The sequence below is a fragment of the Eutrigla gurnardus genome, assembly GCF_963514095.1.
Source record: "Eutrigla gurnardus genome assembly, chromosome: 8".
Lineage (NCBI taxonomy): Eukaryota > Metazoa > Chordata > Actinopteri > Perciformes > Triglidae > Eutrigla > Eutrigla gurnardus.
The window spans coordinates 4,443,114-4,463,141 of record NC_139922.1 but is presented as its reverse complement, the minus strand read 5'-3'; the positions used below and the strand labels follow the sequence as shown (position 1 = coordinate 4,463,141).

Below are 20,028 nucleotides of genomic sequence, written 5' to 3'. Positions count from 1 at the left end.
CATAGACGTCTATACAATCAGAGAGGAGTCGCCCCCTGATGGCCAGCAGAGAGAATGCAGCTTTAAAGCACTAAAGCTTTGGCTCACTTCGCCACATCCCATCATTGAAAGGAGGACACAACACAGTAAGTGCAGAGTAATTCATTGTCAAATAGCAGAAAACAATAAAACAGCCACGCGCTACAAAGAGAACAGTGGTTTAAATAATGTACACCCACCTTCCCAAAATCCCTCACTTCTGACTCACGTCACACGTTACATGATGACACGAGCAGAGCATACACACATCTAAGCATCACTCGTAGGAAGCAACACACACCTTCAAGCACCCAACACACATTTCACTCACACACACACACACACACACACACACACATTTCTCACACACACACACACACACTTCTCACACACACACACACATTTCTCACACACACACACACACACACACACACACATTTCTCACACACACACACACACATTTCTCACACACACACACACACACACACACACACACACACACACACACACATTTCTCACACACACACACACACACACACTTCTCTCACACACACACACTTCTCACACACACACTTCTCACACACACACACATTTCTCACACACTTCTCACACACACACACATTTCTCTCACACACACACACACACACTTCGCACGCACACTTCTCACACACACACTATTGCTTTAAGCTGACCCATCTGCTGTTTGGTAGAAACAGGCAGAGCATTCTAATAAGAGAAACTGTAAAATAGTGACCCCTGCCATAGAAAAGGAAGCACCGCTGGGTGCTTTTCTAAAATGCGTTACAATGTGCTGAGCTTCATCTACACACTACCTGAATACACTAAGTTTTACATAACAGACTACAAGAAAAACCTTCACACTCAATTGTCCTATACGGAAGCCCATTACTGCCAGAAAAAATAAGAGATGGGAATGACAAATTATTTTGTAAAACTTAGAAAGTTCATCTTTAAAGTCAAGCTTGTATGAGTGTCAGGACTTGACCTTGTGAATATCAAAATATGGCTTTAGTCATAATTTTGACGAGTAAAGATAAATCTTAGATAACAGCCAAGTTAAAAGTTATATTATAAAAGAAGACAAAATGTTGTGACATACTACATACAATTTGACTTAGTAAAAATACTTTTTTCGTATTTTCTTAGATGAAAAATCCAAATGTATTAATCCAATTTATTAACTTTAATTTATTTAATGAATTAATTCTAAATATTCTTAAAGTCAATTTTAACTGTGCTCATAATTTTGATTTAAGATCCGGCTTATTTATTTGCTTATTGACTTGGTGTCTTTTTTCCTCCTCGTTTCTGCAGGAAATGGGCTTCCATAGTTGAACCTCATGTGCTAGGACACAAATAAAAAAGAAAAACTGTATGGTCCAGGCTACATTCACACAAACAGCATTTTGGAATTATTGTGGCAAAAAAAAAATAAAAATAATAAAATCTCCATAAAACTTCATTTACATTCATTTTAATTGACAGCATTTGGATATCATGTTCACTGGAAGATGTTTAGCCCTGTGAGTGTCTATTTAAAAAGTAAGTTCACACTTAATCTTGTTACCCAATGAGTCGAATGCTTCAGTAATGTATCCATTCTATACTGTCTACTCTTAAATAAGGGGAGCTGGTCAAGCTGCTTTCAACAGCTGCTAAGTCTAAACGAATTGCATGGGAAGATGTATGGTTTGTTTCAGGATGACATGCTCAGCTTTCCCTCCCCGGGGAGACTAAAATAACGTGTGCATCATGTTCATTAAAAGTGTAAAATGGTGACTTGGGTTTTTAGCACTCCCCCGTTGAACCCATGTGTGGACACGAGTCGTTTTCCAGTCCAATAAATCTGAACACAAACTAACGAGCTGTAGACTGTGCTGGAGCAGGATCGAACCACACATAAGGTGCTAAAGGTATCTCAGCTCACGTGGGTCTCTGTGAAATAAGCAACACTTGCAATTATGAACCTAAAAAAAAAACTTACCATTGTAAGTTATAAAAAGTGATCAAGCAGAAACATGATTCAGCTCGGAGTCTTTGGTTAGGTCAGAAGCCAGCAGCACTTTAGAGAAGCCTCATAGTGAAACAACGAGAAACATTTGGACAGAATCCCTGAAGAGCACCTGATTCACTTCAAGTGACGACTTAATGCAAAGTTTGAGTTGACAAGTCAACGTGAAAGGGCGAACGGAGCGGAGGTCCTGGTTTGGAAGGAGAAGAGCGAGGTCCAGCAGACCGCTGCTGGTTTATGGTGAGGGAATGTAACGGGTGCTGGTATCATCCCACTGCATCCACTGCTGGAAAGAGAGAGTCCCGATCACTTTAATCCCAGCTCAGACTTCATGTGTGAGCAGGAAGTAGAAAGGTACCCTCAGAAGCATCAGAGAAAGTGAAGACCTGCAGAAATGAAGGCAGCAGTTCCTGGAAAGCAACGGGTGAAACTGAGCCCCTTTTATTATTTGCAGAGTCACTCAAGGTAACGCGGAGAACACAGCGTTCTCCTTTCAGGGCTCAAGTTCCTCAGACAACAGGGGTTTGGACGACTCGTTCAGGTTTGGTGGTGGCGTCGGTGAAAAGCCTGCGTGGAGGTGTTCATCTCTTCCCTGACTTCATGTAGGACGGTATGGCTCCTCGAGCCGTCAGGCCCTCGAAGCGTTTGTAGGTGTAGTTGATGAAGACCCAGTCTTTGTTCTTCAGGTCAACTTCTGTCTGGTTGGACACCGGGGCGACTGGACGGGAACAAGAAACAGCGGCTTAATGATTTCACGCATCACAACAGACAGAATGTGACGTTTGGTTAACAGAAACGGGGAGAGCACCTGTTGGCGTGAGGATGTCTGAATCTGGGAATTCATCGAAGTTCGAGGTGTCGTCGATGCTTTTGATCTCTATGGGAATGGCAGCAGGTCTCTCTCTGGAGAAAGAAAAGTGAAATTTAGCATTTCAACAAAGTTGAGTAAGAATCATCTGAGTTGACCGACATGTTGGCCTGGATGTGTCAATGAGGCACAAAGAATATCTTTGTTTCCACGGAAATAAAGCCTGATGGCTATGGCACAAACATCACACTCCATAATGATAATGGCCAAGTTCACCACAACAACTTAATGAATCATTTCTGATCAAACTTTCATTTTCAAATTACATCTACGGACAACATTTAAGGCTTGATTATGCTTCCGCGTAGTGATAACGCAACGGCAACGCAACGGCCACGCAGTTGCTTGGAGACCGTGATGGTTCTGCGTTGGGTTTACGTGTCGAAATGCAATTCAATGCCACACCGGTAAAGGGCGCTATGTTTTTTGTAAAGACTGACCGACCGACCGAGACTCTTGACGTATATCGTCGTAGCCTCGTTATAGCCTATATGTTTACTTTCCGGCTTTAAACGTCCACAATTATTCAGAACTTGGTGTTTTATTTCTTTGTGCAAAAGCGAGAAGGTGCAAACAATAAAACGAGGTGAAAACAATAAAAGTAGCCTTTTAAAAGTTTAAATGGCGGTGTTTATGAGTGGAAACCGGAAAGCGGTCTCCATGTAGTTAGCGGACCAATCACAGCCGATGCTGCTGCGTTGGTGTTGCGTTGCTGTTGCGTCGTCCTCGACGCGCGTCTAGGATTTTTGGGAGGCACACGTCAGGCCCTTGCGTTGACGTAAGGGGGGTCCGCAAGCACCCTTGCGTTGTGTCGACGCGGAAGCATAATCCAGCCTTTAGTGTTGGTTTTAGAAAGGAGAGCGTTGGTCATCACTGTGGTAAAAGTACAGCATCATCAGTGATCAGCAGCTTACTATCTGGTTCTCCCTGGTCTGATCAACTCACCACTGACGACAGTGAGAATGCCTCTGAGCTGACTTGATGAGTCACACAATCACCAAAACAAGCACACGCTGTGGAGAGGGTGCACCAGACTAGACTGTACTCACTGATGATGTCAGAGCAGGATTAGGAAAAGCAGTGGAGAAACTTCAAACTCAGACAACTATTAGTACCGTTTTCCATCTGAAGAGTAAAGCTTTAAAGCAGTAATGAACTATGTACTGAAAGTGCAACAAGTAGAAAATGCAGCTTTGAAGTATCAGGCCATGTATTTGAAAGTAGTTAAAATCAGGTCATTTGCATTTTCAAGAGTGAGTCGTTTGACTGAGCCTCTTTCATTCCTTTAGTTTTTATAATTGAGCTGTTCCAATGCAATAGCAGCCTCCGATACAGCCTAAAATGCTGGATCAGGTGTCGGCGAGGATGTGAGTCCACACACCGATGGGATAGCCCGCACTCATCATTTATCAGCTCTTTATGCCACACAGGAACAACAACACGCGTCCATAAATACATTCATACGTCTGTATCGGCCGATATGCAAACCCAGGTATCAGGAAGGAAACCTGTCTGGTACTTCGTGAGGCACAGACACGGGACGGTATGAAAATGTCCTTTGATGGTTATCTGCCAAACAATTGCTATTCACGAAATTATCCTGATAATCATCAAAATATGCTAAAAAATAAAATGGCAGCAAAATGTACTGGAATCATTTTACCTCCCTTTTTAGTCAAGAAACAAATTTGTATTGCATCACAAACAAAACGCACATTATTGAATAGATCATAGCCATGGACTATATATATATATAACTATATATATATAACAAGTGGACATAGTCATGATGACAATATTAATTAAAGAGAGAGAGAGAGATAGACGAATGTCATTACGCCTGGAAAAATAGTTCTTTACAAGAACTAACTGGAATTTGAGCTAAAAGGAGGATTTTAACGAGTTTTAAGTAAACTTGACAAATATTTTCAGCTACATTCTGTAACTTTTACTGAATAAGGACAAAATGTAAACAAACAATAGGGGTGCAGAAAATAATCGATTCAAAGATGCATCGAGATGCTTAATGGGACGATTCTGAATCGATGCAGTAACGTCACATTATCGATTTTTATTGCGTTTCCCGTTTCTGCTGGACAATAAAGTTGTAAAGTTCAAGTTGCATTGTGGGTGAAGGACGGACAAGCGAGCTAACACCGTAAAGCCACCATCATAACATGGAGGAACGCAGTAGCGGTAGCAGATGCGCGATAAAAAAAAATCCACACAATTTAAAAGCGGATATCTGGGAACATTTGGGATTTTATGAAGCTGCTGGGACGCGACGACAACTGGACAAGACCCATGCTATTTGTAAAACTTGCCACGCTAAAATCAAATACTTCGGTAACACCACTAATATGAGGAACGACATTAGCCGATGACACGCTAAGCTAATGTTAGCCTCTGGTCACAACGGAAAGACAACTACTGACCCAGCACTGCCAAAGATCGACGAGTCCGTGAGAAAGTTGTCATCCAAGTCCGAGCGAGCCCAGAGGATACCTCGGTGTGTAGGAGCTTTCATAGCGAAGGACTTACGGCTTTATAGCGTCGTCTTTAACGTGAATGAGGAATTCAAATTAAAACACGTTGGTAGGATTGGCCTATAATTAGATTTTTCTTTACAACTTAATGTAACAAAACATGTGAAATTTGTTAACATCTGAATTTAAAAGCAGCTTTCTAAATAAAGAGTTCATATTTATCTGACTGTTTGTTTTAATTGATGAAAAGCCATGTGTGGTAATATAGAAAAGTGAGGATGAAATGCATCGAGATGCATCGTAGAATCGAATCGCATCGTAGACTGGTGAATCGTCATCGAATCGTGGGGGCAGTGAAGATGCACACCTCTAACAAACAAACTCAAACATAAAGCAACATTGGTCAACATGGTAGAGGTTTATGTAAACTAGTTGGCTGATATTTAGTAACACTGGTGTGGTCCTGTAAAGTCTGTAGTGCTGTTTAACGTGGACGTGTGAGGAGAGTCCCACCTGATATGGTCGTAGTCCACCCCCTCAAAGAAAGGATTGGACTTGATCTCCTCCACGCCTGCAGCACCGATCCTGTGCTCCTCCTCACAGCAGAACCTGCTCACAACACGTGTTCACTTAATAACACACACATCCCAATCCAACAAGTCAACACAAACTGTTCAGGCGTTAACAATATAGAAGACTGGTGTGATCAGTGATTGCATCAAGTGAGAGTGATAAAGTTGAAAAGGGGTTCCTGCCTGAGGATCAGGTCTTTGGCCTTCTCGGATATAGGCACTTCTGGGGGAAAGGTCAGCGTCTCTCGCCAGTTCATCACTTTCCTGTACGTCTCCTGAGGTGTCTCTGAGCAGAACGGAGGGTAACCTGCACACAGCGAGAACAGCAAACCAATTCACTTAACCACCTCTGGGTCCTGAACCACGACATGAGTTCAACATAAACCAGGTTATGTTCTGGTTAACTGGCTTAACTAAACCTAACACCTGCAAGGCTAAGCTACAACGGTGGTTATCAACATTACATTTGGGTTTTTGATTGAATTAATGTGTTACTTGTATTCTTATAAAATAGAAGATACGTAATTTATCCCCTTGAGGAAATGATGATGTATGACAATAGCGTTATTCTTCCAGCATGAAAAGCATGAATACAAGAACATTCAAAGGTGAAGAAGGTCTACTTTCTTATAATCACACACAGCAACAGAAGTACTGGAAGTAAAGTAACACAACCATTACTTCCCCCCCCCCATTTGCTCCTAAGTCTGTTTTATACCGCTAGAGTTGTCACACATCATAAGAAGAAATCTAAGTAACACAATCATTTTATATAATATAGATATGATATGGCTCCCAGTCTCCACTCTAATTCATCCCAAAGGTGTTCTATCGGGTTGAGGTCAGGACTCTGTGCAGACCAGTCAAGTTCATCCACACCAGACTCTCCTCCATGTCTTTATGGACCTTGCTTTGTGCACTGGTGCACAGTCATGTTGGAACAGGAAGGGGCCATCCCCAAACTGTTCCACAACGTTGGGAGGATGGAATTGTCAAACATCTCTTGGTCTGCTGAAGCATTCAGAGTTCCTTTCACTGGAACTAAGGGGCAAAGCCCAGCTCCTGAAAAACAACCCACACCATAATCCCCCTCCACCAAACTTTACATGTGGCACAATGCAGTCAGACAAGTACCGTTGTCCTGGCAACCGCCAATCCCAGACTCGTCCATCAGATTGCCAGATGGAGAAGCGTGATTGGTCCCTCCAGAGAACGTCTCCACTGCTCTAGAGTCCAGTGGCGGCGTGCTTTACACCACTGCATCAAACGCTTTGCATTGCACTTGCTGATGTATGGCCTGGATGCAGCTGATCGCCATGGAAACCCATTCCAGGAAGATCTCTACACCAGGGTTTCCCGCAGCGCTTTCCTGTTAAGGCGGCCGCCTTAACAACAAAGGGCTGCCGCCTAAACTAACGTCTTAAAAAAAAAAGAAAAAAAAAAAAAAAAAAATCCATATACTAGCATTATTCGCCGCAGTGTTTCCCCTACCATTGTACAGGCCGGGCAGGGCCTCCAGGCATAGGCGTAATTTATGGGGGGGATGGGTGGGTTGCAACCCACCCAATAATCCAAACCAGCCACCACAACCCACCCAATTTGATATCATAATTATTGATATTGAATGTTAAGCATTATAATCACAACAGTGTGGTAGATTTTCTCAATTTACCAGTAAAAAATAGTGACGTTTGTCTGTGCCCCCTCCCGCTCTGAGATTTGGTTTCGCCCACCTTGCCGGACCTGCGCTTCTCTACTGTCTCTCCGGTCTCTCCCCGCATCAGCGGTGGTATGAAGAAAGCACGCGAAAAAAAGCAAAAGAATAAAAGTATCTTCCCAACAGGAGGTAGCTACTGCTAGGGCTCCAGTGCCACCTCTCACGAGTCAAATCATGTTACTGAACAAAAGTTAGTTTGTCCCCCCCCCCCCCCCAGCCGGCGAGTTCGACAGTGCGTGTGCGTATAGCCCCGTTCACATACGCCACTACTCGCCACTCGCTTTCTCGCTGAATTCTACTCGCTGGCAAAAAAAAATTCACTGCCGCCGGCGACTTCAAACGGCAACTATCTGTGGAACTCTCTGTTGACGTCAACTGTCGATCATCTCTATTCTACATTCTGATTGGTACTCGCTTCACTCACATCGCAGAAAGTTAAAATAATTTGATCTCCGATCGACCACATCGCATCGCCTGTCCTGACCACATTCCGCTAGAACACATTCACATTCATTGACAGTTGTCTCTCAGAGATGGGCGAGTGGCGACGTATGTGAACGAGGCTTCAGTCAAAACCAAAACACCAAGGAAGGCTGAGGAATAGTCACCCACTTATAATATTATTATTATTATTATTATTATAATAATAATAATAATAATAATAATAATAATAATAATAAACAAATTGTGTTTTAGTCATTTTTGTTTTCATCTTTTCTTGAATGCTTGAACTCATCAACCCCATTTAGTATGTCAACATTTGTATCAGTACCAGCAGTTTGTAAGAAATTGGTCAGTAATTGATATGTCATATTTTGTTTCTCAGAATTCACCAAATTGATGCATTAAAATGAAATTATTTAAAATTTTCTCCCGGGGGGGCATGCCCCCGGACCCCCCTACAGGATCGCAATCCCCCCACCATAGTCTCCAAAGTCTCCAAAGATATATATATATATATATATATATACACCTGCTTCACAGGCGGAAATCTCAACCCCCCCAATGTTCAACTCAAAGTTACGCCCTTGCCTCCAGGCCAAAAAGAAATTAATATATGCCAAAAATAAGCCACCTATCAATTCATTCATAAATCAATAATCATTTACATGGGGGGGAGACACCCCCTGTGGGGGGAGGATTGTTTTTGATAAGCTGTGGAACTCTGAGTTAACCTATTTCTACCTGAATTTCTATGAACTATTAAGCTGTTGAGTAAACCCATAACTTATATTTTACTTCATAAAATAAGACATGCACTCATATGTCGTTGTAGTGTTTTACAGTCTCATCATCCCCCCCCCCCTGACAGACACCACCTTAACTAACACATTTTCTGGGGGAAACACTGTACACTGTTCTTGAGCTAATCTGAAGGCCACATGAAGTTTGGAGGTCTGTAGTGATTGACTCTGTAGAAAGTTGGTGACCTCTGTGCACTATGTGCCTTAGCATCCGCTGACCCCGCTCCGTCATTTTACGTGGTCTACCACTTCTTGGCTGAGTTGCTGTCGTTCCCAATCACTTCCACTTTGTTCTAATCCCACTGACAGTTGACTGGAATATTTAGGAGTGAGGACATTTCATGACTGGACTTGTTGCACAGGTGACATCCTATCACAGTACCACGCTGGAATTCACTGAGCTCCTGAGAGCGACCCATTCTTTCACACATGTTTGTAGAAACAGTCTGCATGCCGAGGTGCTACGGGTGTGACGATACACTCGGCTCACGAGACGAGACATGATATTGGGTCCACGAGAACGAGACGAGACGAGATTTTAAGAAAACTACAATGACAAAATATATGACTGGACCAACAGACTTTAATTTAACAGAGTTGCACATGCATTTTTAAATATTTTATTCTAACTCTTTACATGCATCATGTGAGCATGATCTTTTAATAAAGTTCTTCTTTCACAAATTTAAACTAAAACTAACATTTATAAAAGATAAAATAAGATATTTTCTTTTTTCCAATATGTGCAAAACCAAATCAAAGTTCTACTTTGTCAATACAGAGTGCAAATAGTGCAAACGGAGCCTGACCAAGTATGTCATGAACAACATGCTGCAACTACAGCATCTTCAGCATCTCTGACATCACAGCTGTCAAGTGTATCAATGCTTCGGGAGTTCTGTCTTATCTCTGGGCTGGTGATGCTGCTATGGCAGCTTGCTACTCAAGGTAACGAGCCAGCATATCCAACGTGCCCGTCATTAACTTGTGTGATGGCAATTGTAGCCGTTTCTGCTTGGACATTTTCACCGCGGTAGCCGCTGAACTACGATGAAAAAAAGCAGTCACACGTCTCACCCGCCCGAGTAAACGCGGGGAACACCGAGGCCAGCTTGGGTTGCAAGATTTATAATGTGCGCAAAACAAATGTGCGACTTCAATCCCGCGTCGCGCACGGCCACGTCCATATTACGTGCATTGTCGGTAACAATAAGCGATGCCGTGGTTGGGTTTTTTAAGCTCCCAGTCAGTAACAGCTTTCTGTAAAACCTCAGCTATGTATAGCCCACAAATCTAGCGAGACGGATTTTTAACGCGACGAGAAATATCGTCAACTTTAATCTCGTCACACCCCTACTAGGTGCTGCTTTTATACACCTGTGGACATGGAAGTGATTGAACACCTGATTTATATTATTTGGATGGGTGAATACTTTTGCCAATAAAGTGTATTTGTTAATGTGCATAAATATAAGCACAGCTCTGACTGTGCTTATATTTATGCACAGCATCTAGTGACAGATCATATTCACTGAAGCCGACACTACGCTCCGATAGAACAACATACAGTAAATCATCCAGTTTTAGAAAAAAAAAGCTACGTGCGTAGAGCCTGTTGTTTGTTTTGCAAAAATCGACAGAGCCCGGATCATCCTGTCCAATCAGCACGCAGGATTGTGTTTGCGCACACACAGAGCCCCTCCCCCTTCGGGTCGTACCACTATCACAGGGGGGAGGCGGAGGGAAGTAGCAACAAGCTTCCATTTCCTTGTTAAAATCCTAAACGAGGAGGTTGAAAACAACCAAGGAAAAGAAAACACCGGTGGAAAAAAAGAAAGATGGCGACGGTGCCCGTGATAAAACCAGAGTCAACATCGGACCCGCGTTTCAAAGGTGGCGTGATCTAAGGGATTTCAAAGGGCACGAAGTCGAGGGGAAGGAGCTCGGTGGTCGTGGGGGAGGAGCGTGAGAGTTGTAAACATTCAACATCTGACAGAGTGCCCTCGATCCGCCGGACTTGCCGGACTTAAACAATCTCAACGTATATGTTCCGTAATTTCTTTGATTAATAATTACTAAATTAAGATTTTTGTGTAGTTAGGAAGAGACATGTTGCCCAATTGGTGTCTACATCTATAGAAGACATCTCTGGTGAGAGTGGCTTCTAGGTAGGTACCTCTTCTCCAAACACATATTACATCATATGTTAGATTCATGCCGTGATTTGGGGCCGATGTTGGAGCGAGAAATGAATGAAAGTCATTCCTGTGCACCTCCAAGTCCGGTCCACCCTGGGTTTTTTCCAGCGTGAGGTTCATTATGCCAGCAGTGATGGTTGCCATAATTCCCCATGAGCCCGATCTAGTTCCCTTCCACGAATCCACAACAAGCCGAGATCAAACGGGGATTTCCAGCCATCGCTCGATTTCCAAATATTACATTCTAAATTTGATTTGTTAGACACAATTTAGAACATTTTCTAAGCAGTGATGATAAATGAGAGCCCTAGACTCTGGCCTGGTCCAAAACTCCTGGAGGTAAATAATCATTACCTATCAGCATCTCATACATGATGACACCCAGGCTCCACCAATCACAGAGCTTGTTGTATCCATTTTGCATGAAGACCTCTGGAGCGATGTAGTCTGGGGTTCCCACTGTGGAGAAAGCCTGTCGGGGAAGAGGAGGAGGAGGAGGAGACAACAGGAAGCCAGTTAGAGGCAGTTTGTTTGGAGGTTAAAGATTAAAAGGCATCAGTAGCTTCTAGTGATGTGGGCGGGAGCCTTCAATAGAGAAACTAGTGCATCGTACGAATTTCATTTTTTTTTTTTTTACTGAACATCATTTTTAGTGAAAAGCATAAATCATCAGGTCTCCCTGCAAAATATATTTTAAAACATATTGTATCCTGTATTTTTAAAAGCAGGCTCCATTTTCACTTGTCTACCATGTGAGCTAGACAGCTTTTTAATGTCACTTTCGACGATATTTCAGATGATCCCGATTATAGAAATTCACCACAACCATCCCTCAAACCTGCAATATTGACCCTTTTCCATTCACATTGTGCCGGATTGATTCATACGTTGTAATCAAGTCTCTGTTCGAACCTACCAGCTGTCTCCTGTTCCTCTTCCAGGTCTCTGCTTTCCTCTTGGAGTTCATGTTCTGGAAGGCTGTGGAGAAAGACCGGCTCAGTATGAGAAACAAGCTGTGACCCTGCTGATGCATCAACACCCGTCATACAAACGATCATGTGCTACATCCTTAACAGGATGAAAAGAAACTGGTCTACAGACATTAAATCAAGTCAAACACGTCTGTTATGTATGGATCTATAAATAAAACAGCTGAATGCATGCAAATTAAAGTTGAAATAAATGGAAGGGGTTGCCTGACTTTGCTTACTGAGGTCACTGGGCAGGCTGTGGTTCAGGTTCTTGTAGAACTCAGTGCGGTGAGCCCTCTTCAGCCCTGTGCACAGTCCAAAGTCAGACAGTTTCACGTGACCCTGGACACAGAAAGGGCACCATTATAACGGCTGCAGCAAACAGTGATGCTTCCTTTTGGAACAGACAGGACGTAAATGACTATTCTACATCATCGTAACAACCGAGACTCCAGCCAAGCCTGATAGACTCAATCAGCACTCCATCTTGATTTGAATAGTCGTGACATGGAGCACAGTGGCAGCTCCAAGTGCATTATATGCAGGAATAAACTGATACCACTTTTTCAGAGTGAGTACAAGAGTACCGATATCAGTACTCAATAATATACTATAGTTCTAACAATTACTTTGAAAACTTCTTCAGATGGTCACTTTCTGAGTGTCAACAAGTCAAAAATACAACATGATGCTGCTGACATTTTAACAAACAGATCATAATAGGGATGTTCATAATTAACGTGCTTTCAATTAAACAGGTAAAATAAATATTAAAGATATAAAGCTAAGAGACTCAGGAGCAGCTTGCCACTTAAAGGATAATAGCACTGGTCCACCTTTAAGGTCAGTCCACCTTAAGTGTTCCTGAGCCGGAGTAGCCACAGTTGTTGCTGACTTCGGGACTAACCCTCTTCACTTTAATTATCAGCTGGCAGACAAGACAGGAACTTCACTTGTATCTAGTCGTAACATTTTTTCACCGACAAATAAACTGTTCCCACAATGCACTGCTGCATTCATGCTGTAATGTTACTGGTGACTTGATATTCACCATCACTCTCTGTCTCTCTCTCTTCCACACACTCAGTAACATTACATCGGGCTGTAGTACATCAGTGAAACCCAGACAGGTTCTATCAGCAGACACACAGCTGACAACTTCACAGCTAAATGAAGTGACTAGACTGTCTGTTCAGCTTCATACTGCAGCTGCTGATAAATTATTTAATATGTTTGTTTATGAGGTTATTGTTGCAGCTGGGCTGCTTATTAGGCTCAATGGTGAGGTTAACGTCACGTTGACTTAGTGCCGTCGGTGGAAGTTGCATCGTACGAGTACAACGAGCACAACGAGCACAGTATCTGACCCGATACCAGACACCGGTCTCAGTGCCTCCCTAATTATATACAATCATCTCAAAACATTTTCATGTCATCAAGTAACCCCGCTTCAGTCTAATAAAACCATGTCACTGTGGTGGAAAGGTGGGTTCACCACAACTCACCCTGGAGTCCAGCAGCAAGTTGTCGGGTTTGATGTCTCTGTGAATGAAGCCTAGCTGGTGGATGGAGTCGATGGCCAGCACCGTCTCAGCTATGTAGAACTGAGTGGCCTCTTCTGTCAGAGTGTCCTTCTTCATCAGCAGGGTCATCATGTCTCCTGCACCACAACAGCAGAGCCCACAGTCATTAAGTGCTTCTGGTCTCACACACTTGTGTTGAAGGGTTAGAGCCTGTGTCCACACATCGCCTTTTTATGAGCAAAAGCGTATTTTTTCAATTGTTCTCAATGAGAAGAGAATATGTCTTTTTTCCTAGCACCACCTTTTTTGTGCAGGCTCTTTGAGCGCTTCAAGTTGAAAATCTGTTAAGCTTCAGAAAAGCACTACTGATACTACCATAACAAAGAAAGAAAAACCCATTCATGGGAACAGATAGGCCGAACGGACACTGAATATTTCCATACATCGCTGTAAACGTTGTCCCAGACGGATCATCCTCCTTGTTCAAACAAGTCCATCATACAAAATATAAGGTGGCGGTCGGTGAAAATGCCAAACAAATAGATAGTAGCTCAAAATTCTACTAAAAAAGCAAAGATGCGATGCTACTTTATCATGCAACAGTAACGCTTTTCTGCCAGAAAAAAGAGGCTACGTGGACAAGGGGCTTTGAGGGGTCTCACCTCCAGGCAGGAACTCCATGATGAGGTAGAGGTTCATCTTATCCTGGAAGCTGTAGAACATTTTGACCACCCACAGGCTATCTGCCTCTACCAGAATGTCCCGCTCAGCCCGGATGTGACCAACCTGACAGACAGACACACGGGTTCAGAGATGTCCAACTGATGCAGCAGCAGTAACCCAGTGTGTGCATGTTTCCTCCTCACCTGTTCCTTCTCCAGCATGTCAGCCTTGCGGAGGATCTTCATGGCATAGACATGACCGGTGTCTTTCTTCTGCACCAGACGAACCTGCAGGCAAACACAACAAGGCTCATACTAAGCTGACAGAGAGTCAGTACTGAAAAAGAGTGCATTGTGGATTTCAGAAGATGTTTGGAGGCGCAGACGGAGAAAGAACTCTTTGATCAGTCACTGCTGAAAGCAGTGTGCCTCTGCTATAAATACGCTCAGGGAAACCTTGCTTCTATTATGGGCATGTGTTCAGTTTTCCCCCCACAAAATGCAATGGAAGGGGAAAGCCACACTTTCATATACGTATATAGGACGTTCTCCTCTGTGTGCCATTGAGTTTTTGATGTTGTGTTGATCGCTTGCGTCTGGCACACAGGCATCATAATATATAAGTATGTATGTAAAAAGGTTTTTACCTCTCCAAAAGCTCCTCTGCCAATCACCTTCAGGGACTCAAAGTCCTCCAGACCCAGTCGAGTACGCTTCAGACGCAAAAACTCCGTCTCTTTCCTTGCATGCTGAGAGCGCCGGATCCGTTTCTGCAGAGAAAGACATCACTTTTCTATAATACACCACTACTTTTGATGCACACCTGCTGCTTAAGATGTGCATATTCTATATGTATTATTATATGCATATTTATATATAGAATGCAGAATACTATTGCAAGTCTAGTTCAAACTAAATCAGTGCTTTATCAACCAAACTGGCTTGAGTATAACATTTTTTATTTTATTTTAAAATCTATTCTTTCAAGCTACATTTTTGTGTGATGTTGGCTTAAACACGTTGTGAGTAAACATTAGAAATGCTGACTGAAATCAAATGAAACTGTATAGCAGCTTCCAGCTGATCTAAAACTCCTACCAACACTAAACATTTTGAGTGACATGTCCCATGCTGCCACAGGGTGTGCTGGGGAAAACCCTGCACGTACAGTATTTGTCACTCACCTCCTCATCTGCCAAGCCCTCCTGATCCATCACTTTCTCCAGCTTCTGCTGCCTGAAGAGACAAACTGTATGTTACTATGGTTCTATAGCCACGGAGGAGTGTATGCACATCTCGCCATATCACTTATGTTGGCAAAGAGAGTATCAAGAAAGGGCACCCAAAAATGTTTTTAATTTTAATTGAGTACAACTAGGATGTGTCAAAGATATCAGATACATCATGAAAATTAAATACATAAATTGCTAGACTGTTTCTCTACAGTGGTCGTTTTCCAGGACATTTTCAGTGATGATCTAGCTGGTATGACACGAATGTCTGATTCATTGTTTTGACCCCAGCTTCCCATTCATTATCCAACTCTCTCAACAACGTTTCTAGCCAGAGGATAATGACAGACCTTAAACTTTTGCAGGCAAAAAAAACAAGCACATCAAATTTAGCAACTGAACCATAAATGCTAACCAATCTACACAACCCAACTGGTAAAAACAGGTTGGGAAGCAAGACACATTATGTGATGTCATCTAAGCTGCGTGTGCTACCATGTGATGTGACTTGGGGGTGTGTTCAGAGCGTTTCCATAACACAACCGAGAGCCGCCTGTTCAAAACAGCGTGATCTTTTGTACTTTTCTGCTGTGGCCCTCTAACCAACATATTCTGAATCGTGAATTTTGTCTCCTGTCATCATCATCACCATCATCAGGTGAATGAAATCTGTATTTAAAAAAAAAAGACAGGAGGTGTATACTCTGATGTAACTTGTCACAACAGGAAGTGGTCTTGCCTCAACACAATTCTGACAAAAGCACACTCCCCAATGAAAAAACAAAAAGAATTAAAGCGCTTATTTCTGTGTGTATCAACTAATGAGCAGAAGAAGAAATAAAATTTTTGTTTCACTGTGAATTAAAGTGGTTAAACCTAAAATTACAACATCACGGCTCTAAAAAAATCAGTGTGGAGTGCTGTAAATGGTCATGGTGCAGCCACTGAAAAATCACACGTGCACATCTGGAACTTGTCGAGGGTACCTCATCTCTCTCTCCTCGTGCTGGGCGATGAGGTTACTGTAGAAGTTCTCCAGGGTCACTTTGGCCATAGTGACCCGTTCCTTGGTGTGGTTACTCATGGAGGAGCACGAGCTTGGGCCAGTCATTGCCATGCTTTGCCTGAAAAGAAACAGGGACGATGAGAGAGCGTGTCCATGGTACAACACACCGTTTGTCAGTCCACACTGTTGCGAACACATGCCCATTCAAAATGCTGCCACATAGCTAATTAAAGAAAAGAAAAGAAAACACTTCCCCACTGAAGAGTAAGAGGTGGGATGGAATAATGGAAGACTTAACGCTGAAGCACAGTAGACTATGAAGGTCAGATGTCACAACACTGAGCTGAGCTTTAAAAAAACTGAACTATGAAATGAGTTCACTGTTAGAACAGAAAAAGAGGAAGGAAGGCAGTTGGCTCTGCTGTCTGGGGAGAGCAATGCTGATAACATTGTGCAGTTATGAAGAAATTATGAGGAAATCTGATTTGTGCAAGCACTGATGGTGGAGTCCCTCTGTGAAATCCACAGGGTTTTAAAGCTGGGTCCAAATAACGTTTTTAGACTTCATGCAGAGTTATGGGCATAATCAAAAAACAACATTCTCCAGATAAATGCATTGAAACACTGCACAAATTTAAACACTATACATTTTGCAACGGTGGACCAACAATGGTCAACTAAAAAGAAAATGCTAAATGAACTGCAGTGTAGTTGCATTTACATGAGCAGCATGTGCAGTTATTGTTGGTTAAAGAGTTTATTCAGACATATTAAGTGGAGGGTATCGAGTTAATACATTTTGAGTTAATACAGTAAGTACTTATTGGATAGCATGTTGAAAACTGAGTTGTTAATGGTCAACGTGCCCAATAATGAAAATTACACTTCAACAAGCATTTTTATTTGCTGTGAAATATTGAATTCTCTCTTTATTGGTTAATCCTTAATTGATGCAGGGAGATCTTCTGATCATCTTATTTAAGATAGATTATTTTTCACTCAAAACCATCTTCACTAAATAAAGATGAGTCTTATCTGTTTATTTATTTTTATATTTGTGTCACCATTAGTCCAGTATGTTTAGGAGTTTTAAGCACATAATTATCGGGATAATATCTTGAATCGCAATCATTTTGGCCAGGAAAATAGTGACATGATTGTGTCACATCGCCCCATGTCTACTTCACATACAATACTTCAGCCATCGTTTTCATTCGTTGGTTAAAATTAAAATATGCGTTAGGTATGATGCGAAGCGGTTCACAACAGCCCACAACCACATCCTCCATTGGTCTAACTACAGTGTGGGAATGGCAGTCAAATACACTACAAACAGTGGAAAGGCGGTTAAGTTAAATAATTTTGGGATGCGGGATAATACCAACAGTTAGGTACAAATGTAGCACCTGATACTGATCATATAAAGTGTATTTACCGTCAACGATACGTGTAATGTCGCCTTGTAACGTAATTTAAACGGCAGCTCATCGTCCTCCATAAAAAAAAACAAGACAGACGATGTTGGAAAACGTAATGATGAAGTTTGTCTAGTTTTATTCAGCTCTTGTTAAAGAACAGACTGACATGGTCAGTGTCAACACATAGCTAACATTAGCTACCAAAGTTGTTAGTATTTGTTGCAACGTAGCCGTACCGTAAACTCGCTGTCCAAAGAGTCAACTACCACAAACAGGGAACAACTGGTCCCAATACTTAACGCACTTCAACGTAACATTGGTTAAAATGTGCTTTATACTCTTAAAGTTAGCGTATTTTCCATTAACCCAGAGCAAAATATGGCTTAACCTGCTAACAGTAGTTAGCTAGCTAGTTAGCTATTAAAGTTCCTGGCTGTGTCAAGTCAGAAACATGAAGTATGTATAACACTGGCTATTCCTTTCAAAATAAAACTACCAAGTTTAAAGGAAATACGGTTGTGTACAATATTCACCGGCCTGTGTTTTATTTTGAAAGCTTTAACTAGAAACTTTCGGTTTCCATTTCCAAACACTTGACAACTTGGAAGTTACAAAAAGCAATAGCTAAGGGAAAGTTAGCTAGTAGACGTTAGCTACTTATCTGCTAAAACAGACCGAGTCCTTTGTTTTCAAATACAACGTCGAAATACAGAGCACGTTCACTATCCAATTGGTTAGCTTATTCGCTAAAGAAAAAGTTCAACATGTTGCCTTTTTGGTCTTTTCATTCTTTATTTGTATAGTCTTTGTTCACTTACCTTGGTCGAAGGTGCGGTATCTGCAGTCTCTCTCTCTTCCTCTGCTTCGCGGTGGGTGGCGTCACCACATCAGTTTGAACTCAGTACGACACCTAGTGGTAGAAGATGTAATCTACTGTAAGAAGTACCTCTTCACAAAAACCGGAATCTTTTTGACGAAATGTGATTTTATTTCCTAACCCTTCTGTTAAATTATTATTTGAGTTATTTATTTATTTGATTTCAATAAAACATTTTTTTACTTTATTACAGCAAACTACCACATTGATCGTGGTTCCATTATGGGGATATTCATAAATATCTTCAGGAGTGATTTGAAAATGCCATCTACCCCACCATCATGGTAGAGAAGTCAGAAATGTCATTCTTACAGGGATACCTTATGCTTTCTGATCATTTTAATCTCATATTTGATTGTGTTTCACTATAAAGGATGATCACTAAAAAAATACCTTATCTGTGATGCAATTAAACATTTGTTTCTGAACAAAATATAAAGTGATACCAGGATGTTTTATTTCAAGAAGTTTTAAGTGTATTTTGAAGATTATCAGGATAATCCATCCATCCATCCTCTACCGCTTATCTTGTATTCAGGGTCGCGGGGGGGGGGGGGCTGGAGCCGATCCCAGCTCTCATTGGGCGAAGGCAGGGTACACCCTGGACAGGTCTATCAGGATAATATTGTGAATTATTTTATTAATTATTTTATTTTGGCCAGTATAATTGTGACATACATTTTTCATCGTGGTAACGACCTGTCAATCACAAGGTAGCCCCGCTCTAAAGCATCCCGTTTTCTGGTCTGTTGACTCTATATGTACCATCATTTACTAAATGAACATCTTGCTGGTTTGAAGAAGACTTGAAACTGCAAACTGAAACTGGTAGCATTCATGTTCCATATATATTCAATTTATGATGACTTCCCAAAATATGACCTTTTATGACATTCTTTTTACATACTATACTGACCTTTTAGCATTTTTCATCTTATACTACATTTTTCATAACAAAAATACAATGCCATTTAGTAATATAGCATTCTATGACATTTTCAGATTTTTTTGTTGGCATGCTAGATTACATGTTCATGTCTTAATGACATACTATATTTTCACTTTTGTTTCAAATTTGACTTTTGAATGTGTTATGATTTTTCATTTTCTATGACTTTTATTACATACTATATTTATGATTATACTATTTTTAAGTGGAATTATAGTAATATGACATTTATGACTTTAAAATGTATATTACATG

At 41.6% G+C, this 20,028-nt stretch overlaps 1 protein-coding gene across 2 annotated transcripts; it reads right to left on the bottom strand.

The window, feature by feature from the left end:
• Window positions 1-125: 125 nt before the first annotated feature.
• Window positions 126-18,855, bottom strand: LOC311016671 (serine/threonine-protein kinase 38). Of its 2 annotated transcripts, none has more exons than XM_084014534.1 (14): window positions 18,766-18,855; window positions 16,510-16,647; window positions 15,476-15,527; window positions 14,939-15,061; window positions 14,496-14,579; window positions 14,292-14,415; window positions 13,612-13,766; window positions 12,337-12,448; window positions 12,052-12,113; window positions 11,490-11,607; window positions 6,160-6,283; window positions 5,918-6,013; window positions 2,859-2,953; window positions 126-2,768 (listed from the first exon to the last, which is right to left on the bottom strand). In XM_084014534.1, the coding sequence occupies exons 2-14, from the start codon at window positions 16,638-16,640 to the stop codon at window positions 2,632-2,634; spliced, it is 1,413 nt and encodes a 470-aa protein (XP_083870660.1). In that variant the 5' UTR covers window positions 16,641-16,647; window positions 18,766-18,855; the 3' UTR covers window positions 126-2,631. The 2 variants fall into 2 exon arrangements, with proteins under 2 accessions (XP_083870660.1, XP_083870661.1); XM_084014535.1 differs by having other exon boundaries at window positions 12,346-12,448.
• Window positions 18,856-20,028: the final 1,173 nt, after the last annotated feature.